The sequence below is a fragment of the Neofelis nebulosa genome, chromosome 4 (assembly GCF_028018385.1).
Source record: "Neofelis nebulosa isolate mNeoNeb1 chromosome 4, mNeoNeb1.pri, whole genome shotgun sequence".
In the NCBI taxonomy this organism is placed as follows: domain Eukaryota; kingdom Metazoa; phylum Chordata; class Mammalia; order Carnivora; family Felidae; genus Neofelis; species Neofelis nebulosa.
In genome coordinates, this window is record NC_080785.1 from 55,159,711 (window position 1) to 55,184,908 (window position 25,198).

Genomic DNA, 25,198 nt, shown 5'->3' on the forward strand with positions numbered 1-25,198 from the left:
GGGGGTCCTGCCACAACCCCAAGCATTCTTCTGGTTCTAAACTAGATACTTTTATACCCAGTCTGTGTCACTGGAAAGCAGTACAGTTTCTGGGGACAGTTTTTACCAGAACCTTTAAGTTCAAGGATAGCTTTTGACCAATCATGTAATGACTGCAGGTCTAACTTAATTAAAAGAACGATAGATAGGGGCACCTGGGAGGCTCAGTTGGTTAAGCATCCAACTCTTGATTTCAGTGAGGTCATGAGATCAAGCCCTGCATCAGGCTCAACGCAGAACTTGGAGCCTGCTTGGGATTCTCTCTCCCCTCTCTCTCCACCCTTCTCTTGCCTGTGCACATGCTCTCTCTCTCTCTCTCAAAACAAAAACAACAACAACAACAACAAAAAACCTGTAAATACAGTTGAAAAGTTTTATACACAGGGATACTCATTGTTGCATTCTGTATTGAATTGAGAATAACTTAAATGTCAATAATAGGTCAATAAGTAAACACATCATGAAATATATTTTTGATGAAGTTGTAGAACCATTGATGATAGGGAAGAATTCATAATATATACTGTATCAGAGTATAATTGAAGAAGCAGGATACAGAGTTATATATACACTGTTCCCAAGTTCCATCTAAGATATTGGTGAAGTGTGATGGGAGAGACAGCATCTGGTACAAGCTAAGTTATTATACACCAGGTAGTTTTTATGCACTGGCTTACTGTTGAGCATTTTCATATTTCTTCATATTTATCAAATTAGAGTGATTTCTTAATTTTAAAAACTAGCCTCAGAGAAGTGTTTTTTTAACGCACCCCAGAAAAAGGAGTGTCCAAAACTCGCAGGCTGTCCTGGCTGAACTGGGAGACCAAGCCCCCTCTGGGGGTTTTGAGAGTTAGTGGAATTTTAACCAATTAGGTTGAAGGGCAATTTTAACCAATTAGGTTGAAGTTAGTGGAATTTTAACCAATTAGGTTGAAGGGCATGACTGACGTTATGCAGAACAGATAAGCTTACAGAGTGAATGGAGCTCAATGTGATTTTATTTTGCGTTTTTTCCTCCTTTTTTTTCTCTAAATGAGAAATGTGGGACAGTATCCCCCATGATACATGCCATGTTTTATATAGATATGTAATACAGTAGCTATTTTGTTGATAGCAAGGAAAATGCATCTGAATGTCATGGGAGGGGAAGCTTGGACCACTGAGGTGGGAGGGACTTGTCTGTCAAAACATAAAGACAGCATCCTGATTAAAGAGATGGGCAAGAGAGCTGTTATAATGAGAGTTTGCTATATATAAAGAAACACGAATTCATGAGTTTTCAGTTGAAATTTTAAATGCGTCATCCAAAATAGATATTTTAAAAGGAGGAATCTTTTGAGGCATCTGGGGGGTGTCAGGAGCACAGATCTTTCCCTAGAGGTAAGGATGAGCCCAAGCGTTTGGACTCTGTCCCCTGTGTTAGGAACAGTGGAGGGGATACCACTCCGCATCCATAGGGGCAGTCAATGTGTGTTGGCCATGGGGCAGAGTTCAGCCCTGCCCTGGACATTGAACAATGTGGCCTAGGGCAGTCTTTTGGGCTTTATCTTTTGTGGCCTTCTGGCAAAAGCACGTTGCTCCAAGTACCTTGTACTTTCTTTTATTCCATAGCTGCAAAGCCCAGAGAAACCTGAATTCTTTCTTTGCTATTGTGATGGGTCTCAACACTGCTTCTGTGAGTCGGCTGTCGCAGACCTGGGAGGTGAGCCTTGGGGGCCCACATGAAAGGGGGAAGTGGGATAGGGACAAATAAAACTGAAGGGGAAACATGCCAACGAAAGGCCTTTATTTAAAATACACTGACTTAAATGGTTTAAATGAGGTTAAGTACCACTCAAAAAAAATGTTAAAAATGAATGTGTCAAGTAGAACTATTTTGATCACATGGTCTTCAGGATGGTTCTATTATATATATAATAGAACATAAATTGTACACACATGCATATTTGTTTTCTGCCCTGCTGCCATGATAGTGTGGTTACAGTCCCATGCTAGTCCTTTCGAAGTGATGACATATGTCCAGAGCAGATTTGTTGAGATGCTAATGAATTTAAGCTTCTGGTCCTTTCTCTTGCATTGCCCCTGGCATTGTGTTCAGTGGAGGATGTGTATCTTTGTAAAATTTGCAGACATAGAGTAATTTTGTATTCTTTTTTCCAAAGAGGGGCCCGCAAAGTAGTATGTTTCAGGCTTCACAAGTCAGGGCTCTGCCTCTGTCAGTGTTGCGTGATAATGGCCATTCCGGTTCTAAGGTAGAGAGGCCCACTCAAGTTAGTCCAAGTTCTGAACCGCAGACTATAAAGGGCCTATGAGAAAAGAACTGAAACCGAGATGCCCCTAAATGTGTCTAGGCACAGATACAGGGCTCTCAGCCTCTCCCCTGGCCCCATCACCTTCTTTTTGGACTTTTGTTTCTTTCTCTGCCTCTCTCTTCCCTACTGACTGGCTACCGCACTGCATGAACCTTTTCTCTCCCTCATCCTTTTCTCTTTAACCATTCAGGCTTCTTTCTCCCTTATGACCCTGAGCTCCATGTGGCTCCTGTGGTCTCAGTTTCTCTCCAGCCCTCTCTGATTCAGCTCCTGTCACTACTCCATTCTGATGGTCCCCTGATTCAAACTCCTACAACCTAGGCCAGCTAGCTTTTTCTTACGTTAGATCTCAACTCAGAGCTCTGAATAACGGGGATTCACTGTCTTTGCTTCAGGGGCCATACTTCATTGGAATGCATGGTGGTGACCTGAGGGTCAGGGTCACCGCCCCTTAAAGGAGTGCAAAAGAAAAGAAACGAAAGGCCTGCCTTCCCTGGTTAAGCAAACACGACCTGCACACACATTGTGAGATGAAAGGAGATGGCCAACAAAGGCCACAGTCAATCAGAGCAGGAGGGAAAAGGCCAGCAAGGGTCAGAAGAAAGTGGAATTTGAATTAAACCTGGAAAGAAGCGTTGATTTGCAGAAATTGAGAGGAGAAATAATTAAGTTCCAACAGCATGCGTTTCATGCACATGTTGACTGCCTACCATGTACAGGGCACTCATCAGTGCCATGGCTGGTAGATAATGGGCCGGGCAAACAAGAAGAAGGTCTTGGACCAGCTCCACTTGGACCACAGATGGGCAAGTGGGGACTCACAGCAAACCACGCAGCTAGAAAGGGGCAGAGTCGGAATTCAAATTCAGACTGACCGACTACTAAGTCAGTATGGAAGGTATCCAGTATTTCCCTTAATCGTGTCAGAGCTAGGCTGGAAAATCCCAGGTGCTTCTTGCTTGGGCCCAAATTTTTATTTGGGAGGATGGCATATGTTTCTACCCTCCATGATGTTGATGTGGTTGCTCTTTACTATTCAGTAGTAGTTCGTTCCCACTGACGTGCAGGCTTCATCACTTAGGGTTTTTATGGCCTTTCACCATTTAGCCCTCTGCTGTGAAACACAGTTCTATCATTTAGACAAAAAATGTCAGCCAGTATTATTTCCCACTCAGCAAGAGTCTGTAAGAAGACCAGAGCATTCGCCGAAGGTGGGATATGGAGCTGAAATTCAAGTTTGTATTAAAAAATCACCCGTGTGTGGAATGTCTGACCAGCTAGATTCCTGAGTCATGTAGCTGTGCATTATTTTAAACTGTCTTGAGCAGCATTCCCAAGGAATGTCACATTAAGGAATGATGAAGATTGCCTAGTGAGAAGCAAGTGGCGTAGAATCAAATGATAGAGGTATTTATGCTCAGAAATGGGACACATGCCAGCACAGCTTAGGAAAAGTTCCCCCTAGTGCCTCTGAAAATAACTGACTTCTTTGACCTTTTCCTTTTTGTATTTCGTTTGTTTGATTTTAGAAAATCCCTGGGAAGTTTAAGAAACTTTTCTCTGAACTCGAAAGTTTAACAGTAAGTAGCGAGCCAAAGGGGACTTACTCTTCAAATTAGTGGATCATAACAAATTTCCTTCTAGATTGTAATGGTCAGCACGTTGTCCAGTAGCTTAGCCTACATCACTTGTGTATGAAAATGTAGCTTTACTTCTTAAGGAATGAAGGAATGGACAGTTAATGCCTCTTCCCCTCCATGGAAAAAGGTAGTGAGAATGGTCCTTTTGACCTTATTTGGACAATGAAGATTTTTAAGTACCTAGTCCATTTCAAAGCTTACAGAATTAACTGGTATAAATGGAGTGTGTGGTCAGTGTCTTATGCATTACTGTTTTCTCCTTTTTCTCCTTTCTACCATTTCTTAGATTTAGGGTTTTTTTTTTAATGTTTCTTTTCAGAACACAATAAAACAATGTGCTCTTACTTTCTGTGCATTGTCTGTGCATTATAAGGGAGGTGTTTCTTTGCAGTGTACCTAACAAAAGACTTTGGGGTTACCTCATGATAGAAATTATACAGAGGAAACTGTACTTAAGAAACCTATTTGAGGAAAATAATAGGGCAATCAAAAGGTGCCTCTCTTTTGCAGTCATTTCCCATTATTGTAAGCCAGTAAGTTGACTTTCGTTCATTGCCTACATTTCTTGCCCTAATTTAGCGAGTTTATTCTCCTAGGAAACCTTTATCTACTTTGTTCTGAGGAAGAACCTCTCAATATCTAAATCATGTTCAAATTGTATAGCAAAAGTGGATTTAGAATTGTTTCTGTAGCACATTGATTTTTCTTTCTCTTTGTCATCTGCTTGGTTTGGCAGGATCCTTCCCTGAATCACAAAGCCTACAGAGATGCTTTCAAAAAGATGAAACCACCCAAAATCCCATTCATGCCCCTGTTGCTTAAAGGTAACAATTTTGTTTTATGCTGTGCAATTCCATCTTCAGAAATGTGTCATTCTAACTACGTGGGGCTGAAAAAAAAAGGGGGGGGACTCTAGGTGTATTTCGTGAGACTAATTTTGACATTACACCTGTGTTTGCTTGTGATTGTTTTTCAAACCTTTATTTCTGAGGTACCAGAAATACTTAATTGTACCCGAGAGATAACAAAGCATTTTCACCTGACTTCCAAAACTTGGGACTGGAAACATGTGTTTTTATTTTGCTCTGCTTCTAAGCATGGTCTTAGTTTCTTAGAGTTTACCATCCACTTAATTCAACCAAGAATAAGGCTGGAATAAAGAAACCAAACAGTGATCATGCTCTCTATATTTGCAGCTTAAATTTCAGGGAGCTCCCTGACTGGCTGCTGCTGTGTGAGAAATACCTGTGGTCAACACAGGCAGTATAGTGGATGAAAATTATTGGTGGAGGACGTACTTTCTTTTTCCAGTAATGGAATCCATTTGGGAAAATATGTTACAGCTGCAAGCTAGTCCCCTGACTTCTCCTATAGAGCACCAAATAATTCATCCTGAAACATGTTAGTTACATTTGTTAATGAGATCTCAGTGGTCTCTTTCAAACCAAGAGGTTTAATTAAAAGGAAGTTCTTTTTATACCGGCCTATTCTGCTAACATTCAGTATATATTCTATCTAGGTGCTTTCCAGGGAAAAGGGATTTGGTCTTTTTTTTTTTTTTTTGGCCATATTTTGATTCTTCCCAAGGGATTTTATAGGCATACTCTTTTACATAGCCTGTGCCCTTCAGAGGCATGTAACTTCTGCTAGGTCTGGCCCCAGTAGCTGGACTCGTACATGTGATTCTGGAAATGAGTTACCTAGTAACTGTGTTGTTGGATGTCCTGGCCAGGCTCCCTGCCTCCTCTCCCCCCATTGCTACCCCCACTGACAATAAAGCTGATCTTCCTTCCTCAGCTTCTCTCCAGAACAACCCGAGCTTGGAGAATTTCTGAGTCGCTGTGATTCCCTGCAGCCCCTCATCTAGCCTGCATCTAGTGTCAAGCAAGAATCTTTGTGAAACAATACTGTGTTAGCACAACTGAGAGGCATATAGATGCTGCATTCAAGCTGAAAAGATTCTGCTAAATGTAAATGGGTGAAATAAGGAGGGATTGTAATGCCAAAATAGCAATTTAAACATTTATTCAGGCTTATGATTTTTATTTGCAAAATAAAACACCTTCACCTGGACAGTGCGGGTGGCAGGTGGGACGTAACACTTAGAATCATTTAGACACAAATAGGAAGCAGGAAATGAAGACAGATCTGGGAAAGGAATTGATTTTAAGCAGAAAACAATTTGAAACAAAATTTGTAAGGTAATGAGAAGTTAGTGGACAATGTCCCTTTAGCTTATTTAAATATGAGCAGTGTTTTTTGCTGTATATTCTTGATTTCCCCCCCAAAAATATTTAATGCAGCCAAGTGTCTCACACTTATATCTTAGCTTAGATGCAATTTTCTGCTCTACTGAGTTTATCTACGCCTCTTTGTTGGCAGCAAAACAAATTTCCCTTTTTTTCTACTGAAAATACATTCATTCACTCTAGTAAATTAAACATTTTTTTCTTTTTTTTTATTAGAGGCTTTTTTGAGTTTAAGCAGTTTTCCCTTTTAAATATTTTGTGATTATAAAAATAAACATCATTAACACTTTATTTAAAATTATCATTTTTTTCTGGGATGCCTCGGTGGCTCAGTCAGTTAAACGTCTGATGCCGGCTAAGGTCATGACCTCACAGTTCGTGGGTTCGAGCCCCGCATCAGGCTCTGTGCTGATAGAGCCTGGAGCCTGTTTTGGATTCTGTGTCTCCCTCTCTCACTGCTCCTCCCCCACTCATACTTTGTCTCTCTCTCTCTCTCTCTCTCTCTGAAAAATTAAAATTAAAAAAATTTTTTTAATAAAATTATCATTTTGTCTGAAATAATTTCCAAAGGAATATAATGTGAAATTTAAAATATGTATATATCATGCCTGGAACAAAACATTTTGGAAAAAATAACATTGGGATGCCTGGGTGTCTCAGTCGGTTAAGCTTCTGACTTCGGCTCAGGTCATGGTCTTGGGGTTTGTGAGTTAGAGCCCCACATCGGGCTCTGTGCTAACAGCTTCAGATTCTTTGTCTCCTCCTCTCTCTGCCGCCCCCCCCCCCCCCGCCTCGTGCTCATGCTCTGTCTCTCTCTGTCTTTCAATAATAAATAAATGTTAAAAAAAAATAATAACATTAATTTGGGGGTTTTTTTAATTGCAAAAAAATTTTTAAGTTGTAATAAACTACTTTAGAACAACCACCTAATTAATGAAAACTTGTTCTGCCCCTTGTGCCTCCCACTTTGGGTTGCTATTAGTTAGAGAAAAAGGATCAAATTGAACCCCTTGGATGTTAAGAAGGATTAGGCCTCCCATGTTTCTTTCTTTCTTTCTTTCTTTCTTTTGTTGAGACAGTTCCCAGTAAGCATGGAGATTATCAGGTAATCTGAGGATCCTTCCAGGCCTCAGCTTTCCTGTTTCCCAGTTGAATTCTTGCCTTTTGATTTAGTTGCCCCCATACTGTGGTGTGGAATCTGTTCAGAAAACAGATGAATAGGAAACCCTAAATAAGTGTAGGAGAAAGGATCCAGCTAAGCTAAAGTCCAAAGCAGCCAAATAGTCTGTTTCATTCAGCGTTTTGAAGATGGTAGTCCTTTCCAGTAGAGTCAATAATCAGCAGGTGTTTGAAGATTAACTGAAGTCCTCCGGTGGGTTGTGTATGTATTTTAGAGAAGACATGATTATTGCAGGTTTGCGAGTGTATTTAAATAAAAGGAAAACTGGTGTATCTTCCTCCTCTTTTAATTGCCATCAACAAGTGGAGTCATTTTGTCTGGCACTTCTGTTATATGAAGTGTTTGGAGAGTGTTCAGGTGTCTCCAGATGAAAGGTACTCATTTCACACACTCAGCCTGGTGGGTACCCAGAATTGCTTCACAGCCCATGACTTAAGTTCTGAGATCCCAGGTTTCTTTCTCTCTCTCTGTCCCCTTCTCTCCCAACTTTCTTCCCTTCCCTTCCCTTCCCTCCCCTCCCTTCCCCTCCCCTCCCCTCCCCCTTCCCTTCCCCCTTCCCTCCCATGACTTGAGTTCTGAGGTCCCAGGTTTCTTTCTCTCTGTCCCCTTCCCTCCCAACTTTCTTTCTTCCCTCCCCTCCCCTTCCTTCCCTTCCCTTCTGACTGCATCACCTGCCATTCAACTGCATCAAAACCTTCAGCCACTTGAACCCCCTCTCCTGAGTGGCAGCCCCTCCAGCCTCTCTGCCCTTTCCACCCGGCCCCAAGCACCTTCCCTGCCTTCTTCTCATGCTCATCAGCCTGACCTCCAAGCCCTAAGGGTTGGGGTTGAGACCACCCAAGAAGTGAAGAGACCTTAGGTTGGAGGAAAGAGAGGGAGCCACCAAAGGAAAGATTTGAAAAGTTGCAGACACACCCCACATGCCATAAATCTAGCCAGGCGACTGTAACGGCCTGTAAGAAATGTCCAAGTCCTTTCAATGTGAGCTCCCAGAGAGGCACAGTGGGGAAGAGGAAGCAGGCTCCCTGGGTTTGAGCCCTGGCTGGGAGGAGTAGAGCTGTGATCCTGGGCCAGCTGTGCATGTTCTTTGGCTCCCAGTTTCTTCACATTCTGTCCTGCTAAGGCTTTACCTTACAGTCTTCTGTTAATGCCCTTTCTGATGCTGTTAATAGAGATAAGTGCCATTATTGTCATCACCCCCTCATCATCATCCTCGGGAACATAGGGAGAAGAGGACAATAATGTAACATTGGGGAAATGGCCCAAGTGACTCAGAGAGGGCATTTGTAACCCGAGGTCTCAGGGAGTTAGGGGAGACTGGGCTTTTAGGTGGTGTGTAATGTAGGTAGAGTGCACACGCGCTTATTTGCTACACACAAAAAAAAGGAAAAGCTCATGCGCCAACTACTCTAAGTATCGTGTCACAGAATGAAAACTTATGGTTCTTTTTTGAAAGCAAAGTCATGAAAGACAAAATAACCAGAGTCTTTCAGACAACTGTGTAATTGTAAATTATTTTCCTATTAGAACATCAGTTTTAGTAAAGGGGGAAAAAGCTTAGGAAAACTTTGCAGTCGGTGCTAGAAGCTGTATATAAGGGGTTCCTTGAGGAAAGGTTTGGATCAGGGGATCATGTAGGTCTGTGGCTGGTGTCGTCCCCTGGTGGGCAGTCAGAGCTCAGCAGCCAAGTGTCTTGCAGGCAGGTTTCCAGCACCTACCTCGTAATTGCCCCATAGGGACCAGCAGGATGAAAGTCTTGATTAAATGCAAATGCTTTCCCTTTCTATTTATAGGAATCTTAAGCTGTTCTTTTGCCTCTTTTATGTCAGGTTATTTCAACAAGATAATTTTCATTTGGTTTATCCTGCATGTTTGTGATCCGACATGATTATTTGCAGGCTCTTTGATTCTTATCTGTGAAGATTCCCTAGTGCTCTGTCTTTGACCCTCTGATCTGAGTTTCTGAGTCATCCACTCACTGAGCTTCAGCTGCTGTCTTTATTGTAACTAATTCCCAAATCCCTTTCTCTGGAGGAGGCATTCAGATTTTTTGCAACCAAAAGGAGGCTTTTCTTTGAGTATCTTCTGTCACTTCCCGTGCAGGTGAGGCTCAAACCTCACCTGTAACTTTCCCTTCCTCTGAAAATGTACCTTCATCCTAATTTCCGTATGTTCTTTTCATCAGTGATGCTTTCCACCCATTGAGTAGGGCCAGAAACTGCCATTTTCTAACCCATCCCTTTCCTCATTTCTGATACACAATCAGGCACTGGCTTTGAGACCGAAGAATCTACATTTTAACATCTAAATCTAAATCTTCTAATGTAGATAAAGCAGGCCACATACACTTTGCCAGGGATTGTTAAAAAGTAAACACATAAATATGAAAATTCCTTTGTTTCTGGGTATTTATTTCTTTCCTGCTCAGTGTTCTGGTCAAAAAAAACATAATGGACTGGTTAAGTTATAGAATAGTGTTAGCTTCTATCAAGCACGTTGAAGTGCAAAATATATAACTGCATTAATGTTATAATATTCTCTCCTCCCCCTCACTTATAAATTATGCCTTTTCACATCGAATACCATACAGATTCAGGTTCAAGTTGCCTTGTCAAATGCATGGAGTAATGCATGATGTTTAAGAAAAATTAATAAGTTGCATTGCCTCTGGACCTCCTTAGCCCTGACTCATGATCCATTCCTAATGGCACATATGTCTTTTTGTTTTTAATTTTCAGATGTAACATTTATTCATGAAGGAAATAAAACATTTTTGGATAATCTTGTCAATTTTGAAAAACTGGTACGTACATTCATTATTTCTCCCTTTTCCCACTGTCAGGAAAGTGCATGCTTTTTTCCTTCTTGTTCTAAGAAACAAATGGTTTAAGTATTTTTCTCCTCTGAATACATGGTGGTTTCCAGGAGCTTATTTGCTGCACGTTCAGCATTGTCAATAAAATGTATTCCAGTGAAAAATAAGTGTGCTAGCAAGGTTTTGAGGACCGACTATGAAAGTCTGCTTTTTATTTTTGAAAATGGGACTTCATTCAATTAATATCAGTGGTTGTGTGTGTGTTACTAAACCGGAAATAAAACCTGTAAGGTTCTGTCACTAAGAGTTCACACTCAGGAGGTTAAGCTTTACTGCTTGAAAGGCATCGCTCTGCGTCTCAGTGTATACTGCTTCCAGGACCCAGGAAAAAGCTCCGCTTCTGGGGAGATGCGTTCATCTTCAGTGCTCCCCACTGGATGCGAAGGTGGAATTCGCAGGCTGTGCCTGAGAGGAAGCACCACCCCTCTGTCTGCCTGTGGAGCACAGTGGACTGTGGAGACAGCAGCTCAGGCAGAGTGCACTCCCTGCTCTCAAGTGAAAGGTTCCCAATCAGTCCTCCCTTACGAGTTACTGAAATTCCCCTTCCTGAAGTATTTCTAAGACCTTCCCAGGTACTTCCTCCTGTTGTGAGCTCCTCCTAGCCTTTCGGACTGGCCTAGGGCAGAGGAGGAGCTGCTAGGGAGAACTGAGCAAGTGTAGTAAACGAGGAGTGCTCCAGAGGGGCCCCGTGGACTGCAAGAATGGATCTGTCCCCAAATGAACTTGAGTGTCACAGATTAGACTGTCCTTCATGGTTAAAGATGATACCAGTGACCCCAGTCCGTAGATCCTGACCTTTGAGTGACCTTTTCAGTAATGGTAATGGATTTTATGAACTCTTTCAGGAACTGACCCCCGGTTCCCTGTGAGACTGGGTCAGGCATGTGAGAGAAGGTTGAGTGAGGCGGGGGTTGCAGACCATGACCAAAGAACGGTACAAACTGATGAGTCCGAGCGGGGTTTGGCATCTGACCTTTGCCTCATAAGTGCCCCGCTGTAATCGTCAGGTTAACTCACCACACATGGGGTGAGGTGACAGAGGACCGCTGTGCCACTTGAAAATCCAAGCACCTAGAATCTGGGAGAGAGACGTCTTGGGATATCCTGCAGTAGCTCCATTTTAATCACTTGAGAATGACTGATTTGACTTCAAATCCTGGCCAGCACATCTGGTTAAGTTGTTGTTAAAGTGGATGTGCCTGTACTCTTTAAATCCCCCTGTGCTAAGTGCTTTGGAACCAGAGCTCAGTTATTTAAAAAAGTTTTAAGTTTATTTATTTATTTTGAGAGAGACAGAGACAGCACAAGCAGGGGAGGGGCAGAGAGAGAGGGAGAGAGAGAATCCTAAACAGGCTCTGTGCTGCCAGCACAGAGCCTGACACGGGGCTGGAACTCACAAAACTGTGAGATCATGACCTGACCTGAGCCAAAACCAAGAGTCAGACACTCAACTGACTGAGCCAAGCAGGCTTTCCAGAGCTCAGTTATTTTTTTTTTTTAATTTTTTTTTAACGTTTATTTATTTTTGGGACAGAGAGAGACAGAGCATGAACGGGGGAAGGGCAGAGAGAGAGGGAGACACAGAATCGGAAGCAGGCTCCAGGCTCTGAGCTGTCAGCACAGAGCCCGATGCGGGGCTCGAACTCACGGACCGCGAGATCGTGACCTGAGCTGAAGTCGGACGCTTAACCGACTGAGCCACCCAGGCGCCCCAGAGCTCAGTTATTTTAGATGCTGCAGTCAAACCAGCACAGCCAGAAGTAGATATTCAGAGTGAGGCTTTTTTGTACGTACTCTTTAGAGACTTGTTCTGTATCACTGTGTCATGTTCTATTTTTTTAAAGATAATTGTAATTTTTTTTAATGTTTGTTTATTTTTGAGACAGAGACCGAGTGTGAGCTGGGACGGGGCAGAGAGAGGGAGACACAGAATCTGAAGCAGGCTCCAGGCTCTGAGCTGTCAGCACAGAGCCTGATGTGGGATTCCAACTCACAAACCATGAATCATGACCTGAGCCAAAATCAGACGCTCAACTGACTGAGCCACCCAGGCAGGTGCCCCTCACTGTGTCATGTTCTGAAGATCCCAGGGTACCTGTTTGCAACCAAAGACTATAGGCACTAACATTCTAGACTTTGTGTAGGTTAATCTCCAGTGTTGGATATTAATGAAATGATTTCAGGCAGATGAAGCCTTTGGTCAATATCTACTTCAAATCCCGGCCAGCACATGTGGTTAAGAATGCCTAACAAGCTTTGGAGAGCATGTGTGGAGATGCGGGAGGAGGGGTGTCACTCTGAGTAGAATTCAGCACAAAGGTCTAGTGAGTTACCCTCTGACTAACTTAGACGGAACACGGGAGAACAGTTGCGCTCGTTATAAAGCCGACTGTTGTCTGTTGTTAAGAGCAGACCAGCAGTTGACCTTCTCCCCCAGGTGAGCCAGTGGTTTGGTCAAGTTCCTTGTGTTACTGCCCCTCCGATAGTGCTACTGAAGTCAGAGAAAGATTCGATAAAGGCACAAATGGGAAAAAGCCATGGAAAGATCCCCACATCCCTGTCTCTCATTCTGACCAGCATTTCTGGGCTTCTGCTACTTTCTCCAACAATCCATTGGATGCCTTTGGATAACAGCTAATGTCGTCTAGGGTCTCGCTTTCAGTTGTGTCAGGACTTCAGACTGAGGCACCTGGGTGGCTCAGTCAGTTAAGCATCTGACTCTTGATTGGGACTCAGGTCGTGATCCCAGGGTCATGAGATGGAACCCTGAATTGGGCTTCACACTGGGTGGTGTGGAGCCTGCTTAAGATTCTCTCTCTCTCCTCTTCCTCCTTCCCGCCCTTCCCTGCTGGTGCACACACATAGGCTCTCTCTCACTCTCAAAAAAAAAAAAAAAAGACTTCAGATTAACCTCTGGGAGCAAAACGTAGTCTAACAAATAGTACTTCTTTTAGTGTCAATAACTGTCTGTACCCCCTTAATCCTTTAAGATGCCTTAAGGAAATAACATGGCATAGATAAGTAATAATATTCTCTTTTAAATTGTAAATTCCCAAAGAGAACTTTATTAAAAAAAGACAACTAGAAGCTAAATGCAGTTATGCATGTACACAGTGGGCCATAACACCCACATACATCCATCAGACGCCGGCTAGCCCACCATTTCTAGACAGATCAGGTTCTGTAACATGAGCGAGTTCCTGGTCCTCACACAGTAGATGGCTCTTAGTATGGAGCACACCTACTGCTGACCCCCTCCTTGCACAGAGAAGACAGGGTGAGTTCAAATTTTTTCAAAGACAAAAACCTATTATACAATGTACATAGCCCTACGTTATACTTGGATGCTGGAGAATGAGACTGAATTTCCTAATAAAGTCAGCGTTTTCAAGGAATGTTTCTTAGCAAGGGACAGAGTTTCACTTAAGCTAAAACAGGATCATCTTTCACAATAATGAACCAATAGAACCTAACTGAATTAACTTGGGAGAAGCCAATGCCTCATGATGGATATTAGCTTAAGCCAGCTAGCAAACCATTCAGTGTATTCTCTTTATCTGGCTGATACAGGCCGACACATTAAGTCAGATGACACGAAGGCCCAGAAGCACTCATTGGGTCTAATAAGATTTCCATTGTTCCCTCTGCTGTCTCAGCAGCTCTAAACGTTTCAGTCGCGAACTATTAAATAATGAAGAAACAAATGCTTTCTCTCTTTCTTCTCTTTACTCCTCAGTGTTGAGAGCCTCATCCTTTACCACATTTTCCCCCTCCCCCCTTCAGAAAACCTGAAGATGGGGAGGACTCAAGTTTCACTGCCACACTCAGCCCTCAACCCTGCCATCAGCTCAAGGCTCCCGTGAGCTGCCTAAACGGCAGAGGATAGAAATCAGTGTGACGCCATAGCTTAGAACGAGAGAGCTGCCCTGGGAATAGTGGTAACATTTGGGGAAGGAAACATAACAATACTTTCACAGACGTGAGTCACGTCTCATTTCCTTTACACATGCAACTTGAGGTCCTGCTATAATCACTGTCCTATTTAATTTTCCACTATTGAATAGAAATACATTGGAAACACAGTTGAGAACAATTTAATAAGTAGGTCACATTCAAATAAAGTTTCTATAGTTCTGACAGATTTTAAGTAAAAAAATTTTTTTTCACGCCAAAATTATTCTTGTAGCAATAATTCACTGAGGGCTTGCTGTGTATGGATGAGCCTCTGACTGGTGTGTACATGTGGAATGTGAAAGATGTTGACACGTTTGGGGAAGCTTGGAGGAGCAGATAATGAATAACGTTGATTTCTTGAATCGTTGGGCGATGTTTGGATTTTGATATGAAACAAATTAGAAAGTCGACGTGGATTTTCCAGAGGACGATAACACAATGGCAGCAGTGTTTGGAGATGATTCTGGCAACAGTAGGGGAGAAACAGGAGTGGAAAATGGTGTTGTCCTAAATGCTGTCTTTCTTCTCCGTCACGGGAAACTAGAAATGATAGAGCTAGAAGACTCTTGAAGGTACCCAAGTATGAGCTAATGGGATCTTACAGCTAAAGGCAGCTGTAAGCTAAGAAGACTTTTGCCTAGAGATCAGTGAGAACACTGAAGAAACAAAGTAGAATCCTGAAGACCGTAAGAGAGAATATAAACCAAACCAAAAAGTCTCTTTAAAGATATTGGCGTTTTAGAAAATGTTTGCCTTTTGTGACTGTGTCATTTCCTGTCGCGATTTGCATACTTGAGTCTTTGATGCCACCAGAGTTCCTGTCTGCATTCAGCAAGTACCGGAATCACTGTGTGACATATGGCAGGCGCTGGGCGTGCGGAGCCCTCTACTGGCACCAGGCCTGGAAGAGGCGCAAAGATCCAGAGCAGCGCCAACCACACGAGGCCAGTGTATACTGTACAAGGGAGCCTCCCAAGTTCAGAAGGGAAATCTCAGAAAGGCTTCACCGAGAGCAGGCAAAACATCCCTGGAAGGGAAAAGCCTAAGCAGGTTTGGACAGGCAGATGGGGTGGGAATGCCGTACCTCTTTACGGTGTGTAAACGGTGGGCCGTTAGACCCGGTGGCATGAGGAAACCCAGTTAGAATCTGTGCAGCCAGGTTTGGGGGCTCTGTTTTGACAGATGAAGACTGAATATCCTTTTGTAATCCAAGCTCAGTATTCTCAGTTGAAGTCAAGTCCAGTTCCAAATGCAGCGATGCCGTTTGCACCCAAGGGTGCACTCTGCTTTCATCCCAGTAGGCATACTTCAGAAACACCCTAAATGACCCTTCCACCGATACATTTTCTGCTCTGCCTTCCAGCATATGATTGCAGACACTGTCCGGACCCTGAGGCACTGCAGGACTAACCAGTTTGGTGAGTAATTGAAGTTGGCCAGGGAATGTAAATTCACCCTACATTGGTACAGACTGTGACCTTATCACAAGTATTTGGTGGTAATAAACTGAAACAGATTATAAAGTCTTATATGCATTTACTATATTCTTTCTTAGTTTCACTTCATATTTGGGATGCAAAGGAAAACAAGATATGGCAGTTTTTTTATCTTCTCTTGGCAGCAAGTTTACACTGTACAGAGTGACTTTCGATGAGCAGAGGACCCCCCCACCCCCACACCCCTGAGCCTGAAAGTCTGTTTGCTTGCCCCTTGGCTCAGAATTACCAGTGGGTTTATCAGGGGTGACCCTGTGCCTAAACTTCTTGCTTAGAGCCTTCCTGGAATTGGAATATGGTTTGTAAAAGTGCCTGAAGCAGCCTTCCAGAATCTTTACTCCTCTCCAACAAAAACTTCCTGTCCGGAGCTGCCTTTCACTGAATAGGTATTTTTCTGAGCACTTTTGTGGATTCCCTGCTGAGATTAACATAAGTAGGAAGATCTGTTCCTTTTTAAACCTCAGGCATAATTTACACCATGTTTAAATAGCGTTAAAACATTGCAGGAAGGAAGGAAATCAGCTTTATTGAGTCCAAGGAGCATTCACACGGGCAGTGGCATCCTGACACCAGTATTGGTGACTGGTGCATGGAGATCATTAACCCTGTGGTGCAGAACGGAAAACTGAGACTCAGAGAGTTAACCCATTCAGCCATTATTCAGGCCAAGCCTGCCTGACTTCCTGACCCACACTCTTTTCTTTGCCTTGTGCAGATTCTATAGATATAAAGGGCAGTAAAGAAAAAAAAAAAAAATAGAAAGTTGAGTTCAGTAATTATAAATCAATCAAAGCTGACCACTAAATAAAACTTGCTTTATATATCCTCCTTGTAAAATAATTTTTTCAACAATACGGAAGTATATATAAAGTACAAAGATCAAAGTCCTACTCCTTAAGGATTAGTGCATATTCTTAAGAAAGTTTTTTCTGTTTGGCTAGTTTTGGCTGGCAGTGTTGTCCCCTACAGAGCAACGGAACTTCTGTATGAATTACAAAGTTTGTGCTTGAAAGGGAGAGTTATAAATACAGGACCTAAGTTTTTTTTTTTTGTTTTTTTTTTTAATGTTTATTTATTTTGAGAGAGAGAGAGAGGGAGAGCATGAACAAGGGAGGGACAGAGAATCCCAAGCAGGTTCCATGTCGTCAGAGCAGAGCCCTGTGAGGGGCTCAGTCTCACGAACCATGAGATCATGACCTGAGCCAAAATCAAGAATCAGACACCCAACCAACTGAACCACGCAGGCATCCCAGGACCTAAGGTTTTAAGTATTTACATCACTTACTACCATGTGATATGTGCTTATGTATTTCTCCATTAGGAACACAAGTACAGTGCGCTTATAGTAGAAACAGTGATAATATTGTCACGGAGATTCATTCAGATGTGCAAGCATAATGCTGCTGAGTATTGGGTTCATATTTCTCTCATCCACCTTTGCTTCCCAAGTATTTATGCACACTCACCCGATTCTAAGATATTGGTCTCACTGACCAGGAGACTCTGCAAGTGTGGACAGGAAGGTTATACTGGCCTGGTGGCCTTAACACTGTCTTGAACCTCTCATCACTAGAGAGTAAGTCCTCGTAGCACAAAGCATAACTCTTTGTGTTCTATTAGTGAAATTAGTGAAATCCATTTTGACAGCTTATATAGGAATAGTAAACCAATGTCAGCATTTGGGATAAAATAAGATAATGTTAATCAAGCCACTTAAAAATTATGAAGTTCTGGGGAGTCTGGGTGGCTCAGTTGGTTGAATGTCTGACTGTTGATTTCAGCACAGGTCATGATCCCAGGTTTGTGGGATCAGGGCCCGCATCGGGCTCTGTGCAGAGCATGGAGCCTGCTTGAGATTCTCTCTCCCTCTCTCTCTGCCTCTATCCCACTCATGCTGTCTCTCTCTAAAATAAAATATAAAAAGGGGCCTCTGGGTGGCTCAGTCCATTAAGCATCCAACTTCTGCTCAGGTCATGATCTTGTGGTTCATGGGTTCAAGCTCTGCGTCAGACTCTGTGCTGACAGCTCTGAGCCTGGAGCCTGTTTCAGATTCTGTGTCTCCCTCTCTCTCTCTGCCCCTCCCTTGCTCGCTCGCTCACTCTCTCAAAAATAAACATTAAAACATATATATGTGTGTGTATATATATATATATATGTGTGTGTGTGTATATATGTGTATATATATATATGTGTGTATATATGTATATATATATATATATATATTTTTTTTTTTTTTTTAATTTGGAAGTGCCATGCAGGTGTCACTTGTCATGGTTGGAACCACTCATTCTGCCATCTTCTTAAGGTTAAAAAATTAACAAAAAAATTATCTTTGTACGATTATGTTTTTGAAACCAATATTTACTAAGCCAAAAGCAGTCAGTCTCTCAGTGTCTTACAGAGAAGGTGTTCTAGAATAATACAACTTTTTGGTCACTTCCAAACAAGTGGGATGGTAAAAGCTTAAATTCCTGGTATTTTTGCCTTTTGAAACCAGGAAGCCTTATTTGCTATTAAACCTAAGAATTACAAGCCACCCATGACATGCAAGCCTTAAGTTATAAAACACATTTGTCACAGAGGAGGAAAAAATGGATTTCACCAAGAGAAGAAATTGCTGCATTGAAATGCTTAGCTTCCTTTGGTCCCCTCTACTCAAGCTGAACCCTGCTGCTCCCATCCGAAATTCCGTGAAGCAAGAGGATGTGACATCACCATCTCTCACATTGACATTGTCCCTCTATAGCAGTTTAGCCAGGCTCCCAATGCCTTGAGGTTTGGGGGGATTTTTTTTTTTTTTTTTGGATTGTGTTTGTTTTTGCCTATGGGAAGTGGGCTTGCCCCATTGTCCAGGCTACTTTATCAGGCTCCTTATCAGACTTGTCACCAGCATGGCACATATGTGTTCACAGGGCACTAAAAGCTTCTTGTGGCCCTTCAGTTTTGTAACCACCCTGGATTTGGGAGTGGAAAACCACCTTGCCTTGTCCTTTGCTGGGTAGATGTTAGCCCAGCCACATGCTTCTGGAACTTGTTTGCCTGTTAAGTATACCTTAAGTTCAGTTCTGTGATATCTGTTCATTCAAATGCTTCCTTAATTTTTTTACTTTTTCAAAAACTAAGGACACCAAAGAATTCTACAAATTCTAAAAACAAACCATTTTGTCTGTGCACTGACCAGATTAGCAGTGGTTTCTGACAATTCCAGACTGAGATATAAGAGCCAGTGAAAGCTATTTAAATGGCAGTTGCTGTGACATGGGACCTCAGACATGGACTCAGGAATCACACAGTCTGGGTGCCGGACCTGTTCTGCCACTCCCTTGCTGTGTGTCTGTGCTGTTTCCCACTCTGTAGTGGGGGGATACTAACACAGTCACTAAATACTAGATAACATTAGGTAATAAATGTTACATAAATGTTAATAAAACAAGTACCTTTGTAGTCTAATGACCTGACCTGAGGCGCTGGTCTGAGCTGGAGAAGTATCTCCACTGTTAGGATAAAGATCCCCTCTCTGGGATGCTGACTAATAAGAATCCCCCTGCTAGATTTACTCTAAGCCTTAATGAGAGAGGTCACTGGTATTCAGAAATAGCACTTCTGCACGAATAAGATAGAAACGGAGAGGGAAACAAACCATAAAAGACTCTTAAATACAGAGAACAAACTGAGGGTGGCTGGTGGGATGTTGGGGGCGGGGGGAAGGGCTAAAGGGGCGAACAGCATTAGGGAGGACACTGGTTGGGATGAGCACTGGGTCTTATACATAAGTGACGAATCACTAAATTCTATGCTTGAAAAAAATTGTATACTTAAAAAAGAGAGAGAAAGAAGTAGCATTTCTGTTCTCATGAGACTTTTTTCTTCCAAAAACCAGGAGGTGACATGTCTCCAAAGGAACACCAAGAGTTAAAATCCTACGTTAACCACCTGTATGTCATTGACAGCCAACAGGCCCTGTTTGAGTTGTCACACAGGATCGAGCCTCGGGTGTGAACCCCAGCAGCCCACCGCCTCGCCTCCCCTGTAACTTGCAGCACTTTGAGCTATGGGAATGTCAGTGCTGAGCACGTTGCTTTCCTGTGAGAAAAGAAGTTGCTGAGTTTTATCAGTATATCATAAGAACCCACCGGAAAGCCCAGGAAAGCGTGTTCAGGAAGTTGATGGCAGGCACCAGACATGGGGAGAGGCTTCTCCTAGCTGCTCTCAGAATGAGAAGGCAAAGAAAGCATCAGAAGCATTCTTGAAATGGAGAAGTCTGGTTTCTTATGACTGCATTGTTGATCCAACCCAGTTTTCAACTTGAGATGTGCCCGCGTCAAGACGAGAGCGTGTCTTGTCCTACAGTGACCCAATATTTCAGTACGAGTATGCACGAAACGGGAGTTTTATGTTGCCTGGTGACAGATTACTGTTTATAGGCTGTCAAAGAAGCAGCTCATCTGAACACCTAAAGACAGTGATGGCATCTCTAGATTTCCAGGGAGAAGGAGTGGCCGCTGTCAGTACAAACTGTGACATCACCAAAAGCCACTTGTGTCTAGGAAATTAGGACCGCAGCTGGCATCCATGCTCTGATTTCCAAAAGGGAAATGTCAAGGCATGCATTTCTTTGCATCCACAATCATTTATCAATGTAGGCTTGCAGGTGAAATTCGTTTCTGCACAACCGATTTGCAACTATAGGCCAGTTAGAGTACGTTGCTTTACCAGTAAGGAAAGATAGTAATCTTTAAGAAGTGGACTCGTTGCTCAGTTTCTGGAGATTTTCTTTACGTGTGCAAGAAGATTCGCATTTCTTACGGGAACAATACGATTTTTGAAAAAGCACAGCGCCTGATAGATTATAGGCACTCAGTAACTGTTTATCAAGGGAACAGAGTCCCAGAGGTCTACATTCTTGTGCCTGGCGATGCCCTAGTGTTTTGCATCCTCCAGCAGGCTCCTTTGCCCACCGCAGAGAATGGTAACAGCCAACACAGGGAGGTGAAGTGGGATTTGGTGTGTGAAGCACTTAGCACTCCCTAGAGAAGAGCAAGGTATTTAGTAGTGACTGCCTATCTCTCAGCAAATGCCAAGAACCCCCAAAATACCCAAATGTCTGATTATGTTGGACACTTCAAAGTCCTGCAGTCCACTCCTAATCAAGGCCCAGAGCTCTTCTGTAATTTGTCTTTTTTCCCCCAGAGTCTCAGAGTCTTCGAGTCTACTTTTTATTCCCATTTTTAGAGACGGGGGCTCCTACAGTAGAGAAAACCTCATGCTATTCTCAAGAACTGGTTAGAGAATTTCCCCCGAGCTTAAAATGAACAAAAAAAGCTTGTGGGCATTGCTGAAATACAAGGGCCCTCCTTCATGAATTCAGTCCATTCATCTTCTGCACGTGTGAGTTCTCTCCTGCCTGTTCATCTCTCGGGTGTCTGCACAGAACTGCTTCCTTCTGGCCCATTAACACCTTATTACTCTGGGTATCCAATGCTTTCTGATACCCTGTTAGCAGTGCTGTTTCCTGAGCTCGCGAACCACACTGAGCTTGAGAGCGTGCTGGAAGGTACCATGTGGAGGAAATTTTGGGTAGGACTTTCAAAGAGATTTGGTCTGTCCCAGCACGTGTAAACTTCAATCCTGAAAACTAACAGAGTTTTATAGAAAGGGACCATCCGGGGATGGTCCACTCAAGGCTACTGGGAATCAGGCTACTGGGATCAGCTCCAGGCTACTGGGAATGGACAGAGACCCACTGGAGGAGACCAGAGCCATCAGGACTAGGAAAAACCAGTTCGTCTCATGGCTGATCAAACACTGGAGAAGCTCTCCCCTTGGCAATTATTGGGGACAGCATGGGCGTACAGCACAAGCCCATGTTCTCACCTTTTCTCTGTGCTGGGGAGGATCATTTGGTCAGTCTAATCATGTAAGGCCATTTTGACATTGTCTCCACGTTTTACAATTTAAGTGTCTGTTCACAGGAGATCTCCATTACTCCAACCAGAACATGACCTCTCGAGGACTAATTTTCAGTGGAGAACTATTTCAACATAGCACCTGCTGCTTAGATCCCAATCCAAATATGTACACAACCAAATGAATCCACACATACATCACGTTTAAACTCATTCTGATGGTGTAGTCAGTATTCCACGTGTCATGGGTAGAAACAAGCCAGGGACAATGTGGGGCTCGCCCAGTCTCCTCCAGCCATGGCCATGTGGCTCTCAGGGCAGCAAAGGGAAGGGAGGGTTTGGTTTAGTTTACATTTGCTTTTTCACTCCTGTCTCCCGAATGTCAGAATCTCCAAATCTTTGTGCATTTTAACAACCGTCTCCAGAGATTTCCCAAGCATCAGCAACTCAAAAGTTTCAGAAGCCCTGTGAAGACGTAAAACAGGAACTCAAGAACTGAAGACAGAACTGGGAATGGCTTTAGCTCCGCGTGAAACTTTCCTGAACAAAGCTGAGCCGTCTGGCCGTGAGGCTCCCTGTGAATAGGGATTCCCTTTCCAAACATTCGCCAAGGCATCTTTGAAATAGATTTTGTTCTGGCTAGAAGGGTGGACCAAGATGTCGAAGCTCCTTTCCTGCTCTTAGAGTGTTGCGGTTCCATAAAATCTCCATTCAGTCTGAAAATCTCTAATCTGCCAACTTCCTCAGCAAGTGGTGCCCCAGCACTTCTCAGTGGGTCCTTTCTGCTACGGCACCACCCTCAGGCAGTCCTGTGGGCTCATGGATTCGTCTGCATCCCGGCAAACCGGCCCTGCTTACAAGGTAGCACAAGACCAGTTTTGTGGGCAAAACTGCAACCTTCCTGAAATTTTTTTTCATACATATTTCCAGATGCTCCAAAGGCTACAGTGTTTTAAATTCACTTTTTGTTATCATCTGTACAATTGCCAAATGGTTACAGTGCTAAGTATTATGACCCACGTTCACTTTATTTTAGTATCATTAATTCTGTTTAGATTAATGCATTTCCCTAGACCCATATCCACAGGCAAGTTGGGTGGAGTGTGCATTGAATTCAGAATAATGAGGATAAAGGAAAAAGCCAGCCGTCCCAGTTGGCAGGCAGAAGGAGTTGCATCCTGTAGGCTAGCCTCTGGGTAGGGAGAGACAGTTGCAGGGAAGAGGGGGTTGGTGATTTCTGATGCCCGGAGCTGGGCTTCACCGCTGCCCCAGCCCCAGCCCCTTTGGCTCGTTATGGCTGTCACATCGCAGATCTCAAACCTCGTGTTCTGAAATGGCACAGCTGATCCAAGCTGCTCAAGAAACTAGACAGAAACATTAAAAAGGGAGAAGATCAGGTCCACTGCAGTTATCTAACACGGCGTTCTTTTTAAATGCTTCAAAGACATGTCCTTAAAATTTCAGCCTGCTCATTAATGAGCGGGCCATTGTGCTTAAAAGTAGTAGGGGGAAGAAAAGTTTTTAAAAATTGCCAAAAAGTTAGATGAAAATGTACTACTGTATAAAGCAAAGCTGTATATACTAAACGTTTTTTAGCAGAGGAATATTTATTTGCATAGCCTATTTATTGTATTCGTATTACATGGTTATTAAATACTGGGATGAAATTGATGCCCTGAAGCAAGGACTCTTGCCTTTTAATGTATCATTAATTAGGACTGCTGTGACATTGTCAGCTTGCGTTAAAAATTAGAAGATAGAAAACCCACAATCAGGGTATCTACCTAACTTCTCAGGGACTACACTTCGTAGTTTTCCACCATTATAAGAGCTGGTAAATATGAAACATTTGTGGAATTACCAGAATTGCCATTAACAGTATTTTCTTTCTCCCATGTCACGCTTTCTGCTTCTGTATATAGGACTGTGCTGTGTATTTATCGAAGCTAGTAAGCAATAATTTATATGTAAAAAATGGCCAAGCAATATAAGGTGAACACTTCTATAAGTCACTGTTACCTTATCTTGTATTTTCAAGTGTTTTTTTTTTAAACTGCTTTTCCAAATATAAGATTATGTTAAAGATACTGTTGATGCCTCATAGCTTCTTGCTGTGTCTGTGATATTCATGGGCTCCATAGCCTATGTCTGGCAGCATGTTCTCACTGTGTGGAACTCATATGCTCACCGAGAGAGCTACAGGCAGGTGAAGGGATTCCCAGGCAGCCGCTGAAGCTCTGAATCACTTATGCTGCCCCTGAGCCGTTGGAGAACCCAAGGACCCTGGGTAGGAAATCACATCAGGATTCTCCGATTCTGTCCTCCCCGCCCCCCCCACCATACTCAACTGGGATCAGCAACTCTGCCTTGTCAGCCCAGATACTGAGGGAAGCTCACGGCCCTGGCGGCAGTGCTCTAGGTCTCAAAGGGAGGCCCTGACCCCACAAGAGGTGCGGGCGGGATGGTAAAGCACAGGGTAATACTGATGTTCCGCGAAAGTGGAAAAACTAGACCACGTCATTGTTCAAAATCTCTACCCCTTCTTATGGGAGGATCACACATCCTGCTCATTGGTGTCAAGCCTGGTTTTTGGCACGTGGTAATTAATCCCTTCCCGCAAGAGGACTGTATATCTCACCATGTTGAACTCAGGAGTGGTCAAATGTCCTGCTGCGTCCAGTGAAAAATGGGGAGAAGTGACCTGTGCAGCTTGTAAACTAAAGCTTTACAAGGGAGCGGGTGCTGGCATGTCACTTCTGCCACAAGGCCTACAATGTTCCAGAAAAAGGTGTTTCCATCCACCTGAGTCTCCAGCTTGGGAAGGACGTGGAACATCATCATTAGAAGCCCCTGGTATTTGGGGATGTTACCTCAGAAGAATTTAGCCTAAGCTAATAAAGTCTCCCAAGGCGCTTCTTTCTTGATAAACTGCCCTTTCCCTCAGTCTGTGTGGGCAGTAGTATTGGCTTTGCAGAGTACCTGATGGATGAAGCTACCTGTTGTCACACATCCATGAAAAGACCTTGTCTTTATATGGGAAAAGGTAAAGACCGGAAGATTTTTTCAGGCTCTTGTCACCCAGAAGTGGCAGTTCTGAGTGGCAAGGGAAAATGAGAGGTGAGAGCATAGGCACTGCCTCTGAGAGAACCAGGGAGCAGAGAGAGGAAGACCACTGGGTTGTAGGGCCTGTGTCCTCATCTATAATCACTTCCTCTGTGGGACAGGCCTACATCTGGAGCAAAGCAGCAGAGGAAGGGAGAACGGAAGCCCCAGGCTCCAGCTTCAGAAGGGAACAGAAGAAAGCCAAATTCCCGTTGCTCCAGATAGTTGGGAAATTCTCTTTACCAGGATCGCCCATACTGGGAAGAGGAACAAGCCTCCTGTTCAAATTAGCAAACTTTTTTTTTTTCAAGATTCCTATTTATTTATTTATTTTTGGGAGAGTGCAAGTGGGGGAGGGGCAGAGAGAGGGAGAGAGAGGATCCAAAGTGGGAAGAGGAACAAGCCTCCTGTTCAAATTAGCAAACTTTTTTTTTTTCAAGATTCC

At 43.2% G+C, this 25,198-nt stretch overlaps 1 protein-coding gene across 2 annotated transcripts in view; it reads left to right on the plus strand.

Annotated features, from left to right (window-relative positions):
* RAPGEF5 (Rap guanine nucleotide exchange factor 5) overlaps positions 1–23,738 on the plus strand; it is a 225,985-nt gene extending 202,247 nt beyond the window's left edge. For both annotated transcript variants that reach the window (XM_058724848.1, XM_058724849.1), the window contains 6 exons: positions 1,651–1,741; positions 3,881–3,931; positions 4,728–4,815; positions 10,159–10,223; positions 15,613–15,667; positions 19,626–23,738. In XM_058724848.1, the coding sequence (XP_058580831.1) occupies positions 1,651–1,741; positions 3,881–3,931; positions 4,728–4,815; positions 10,159–10,223; positions 15,613–15,667; positions 19,626–19,744 (469 nt within the window). In that variant the 3' untranslated portion in view covers positions 19,745–23,738. The remainder of the gene's footprint in view (positions 1–1,650; positions 1,742–3,880; positions 3,932–4,727; positions 4,816–10,158; positions 10,224–15,612; positions 15,668–19,625) is intronic.
* The last annotated feature ends 1,460 nt before the right edge of the window (positions 23,739–25,198 follow it).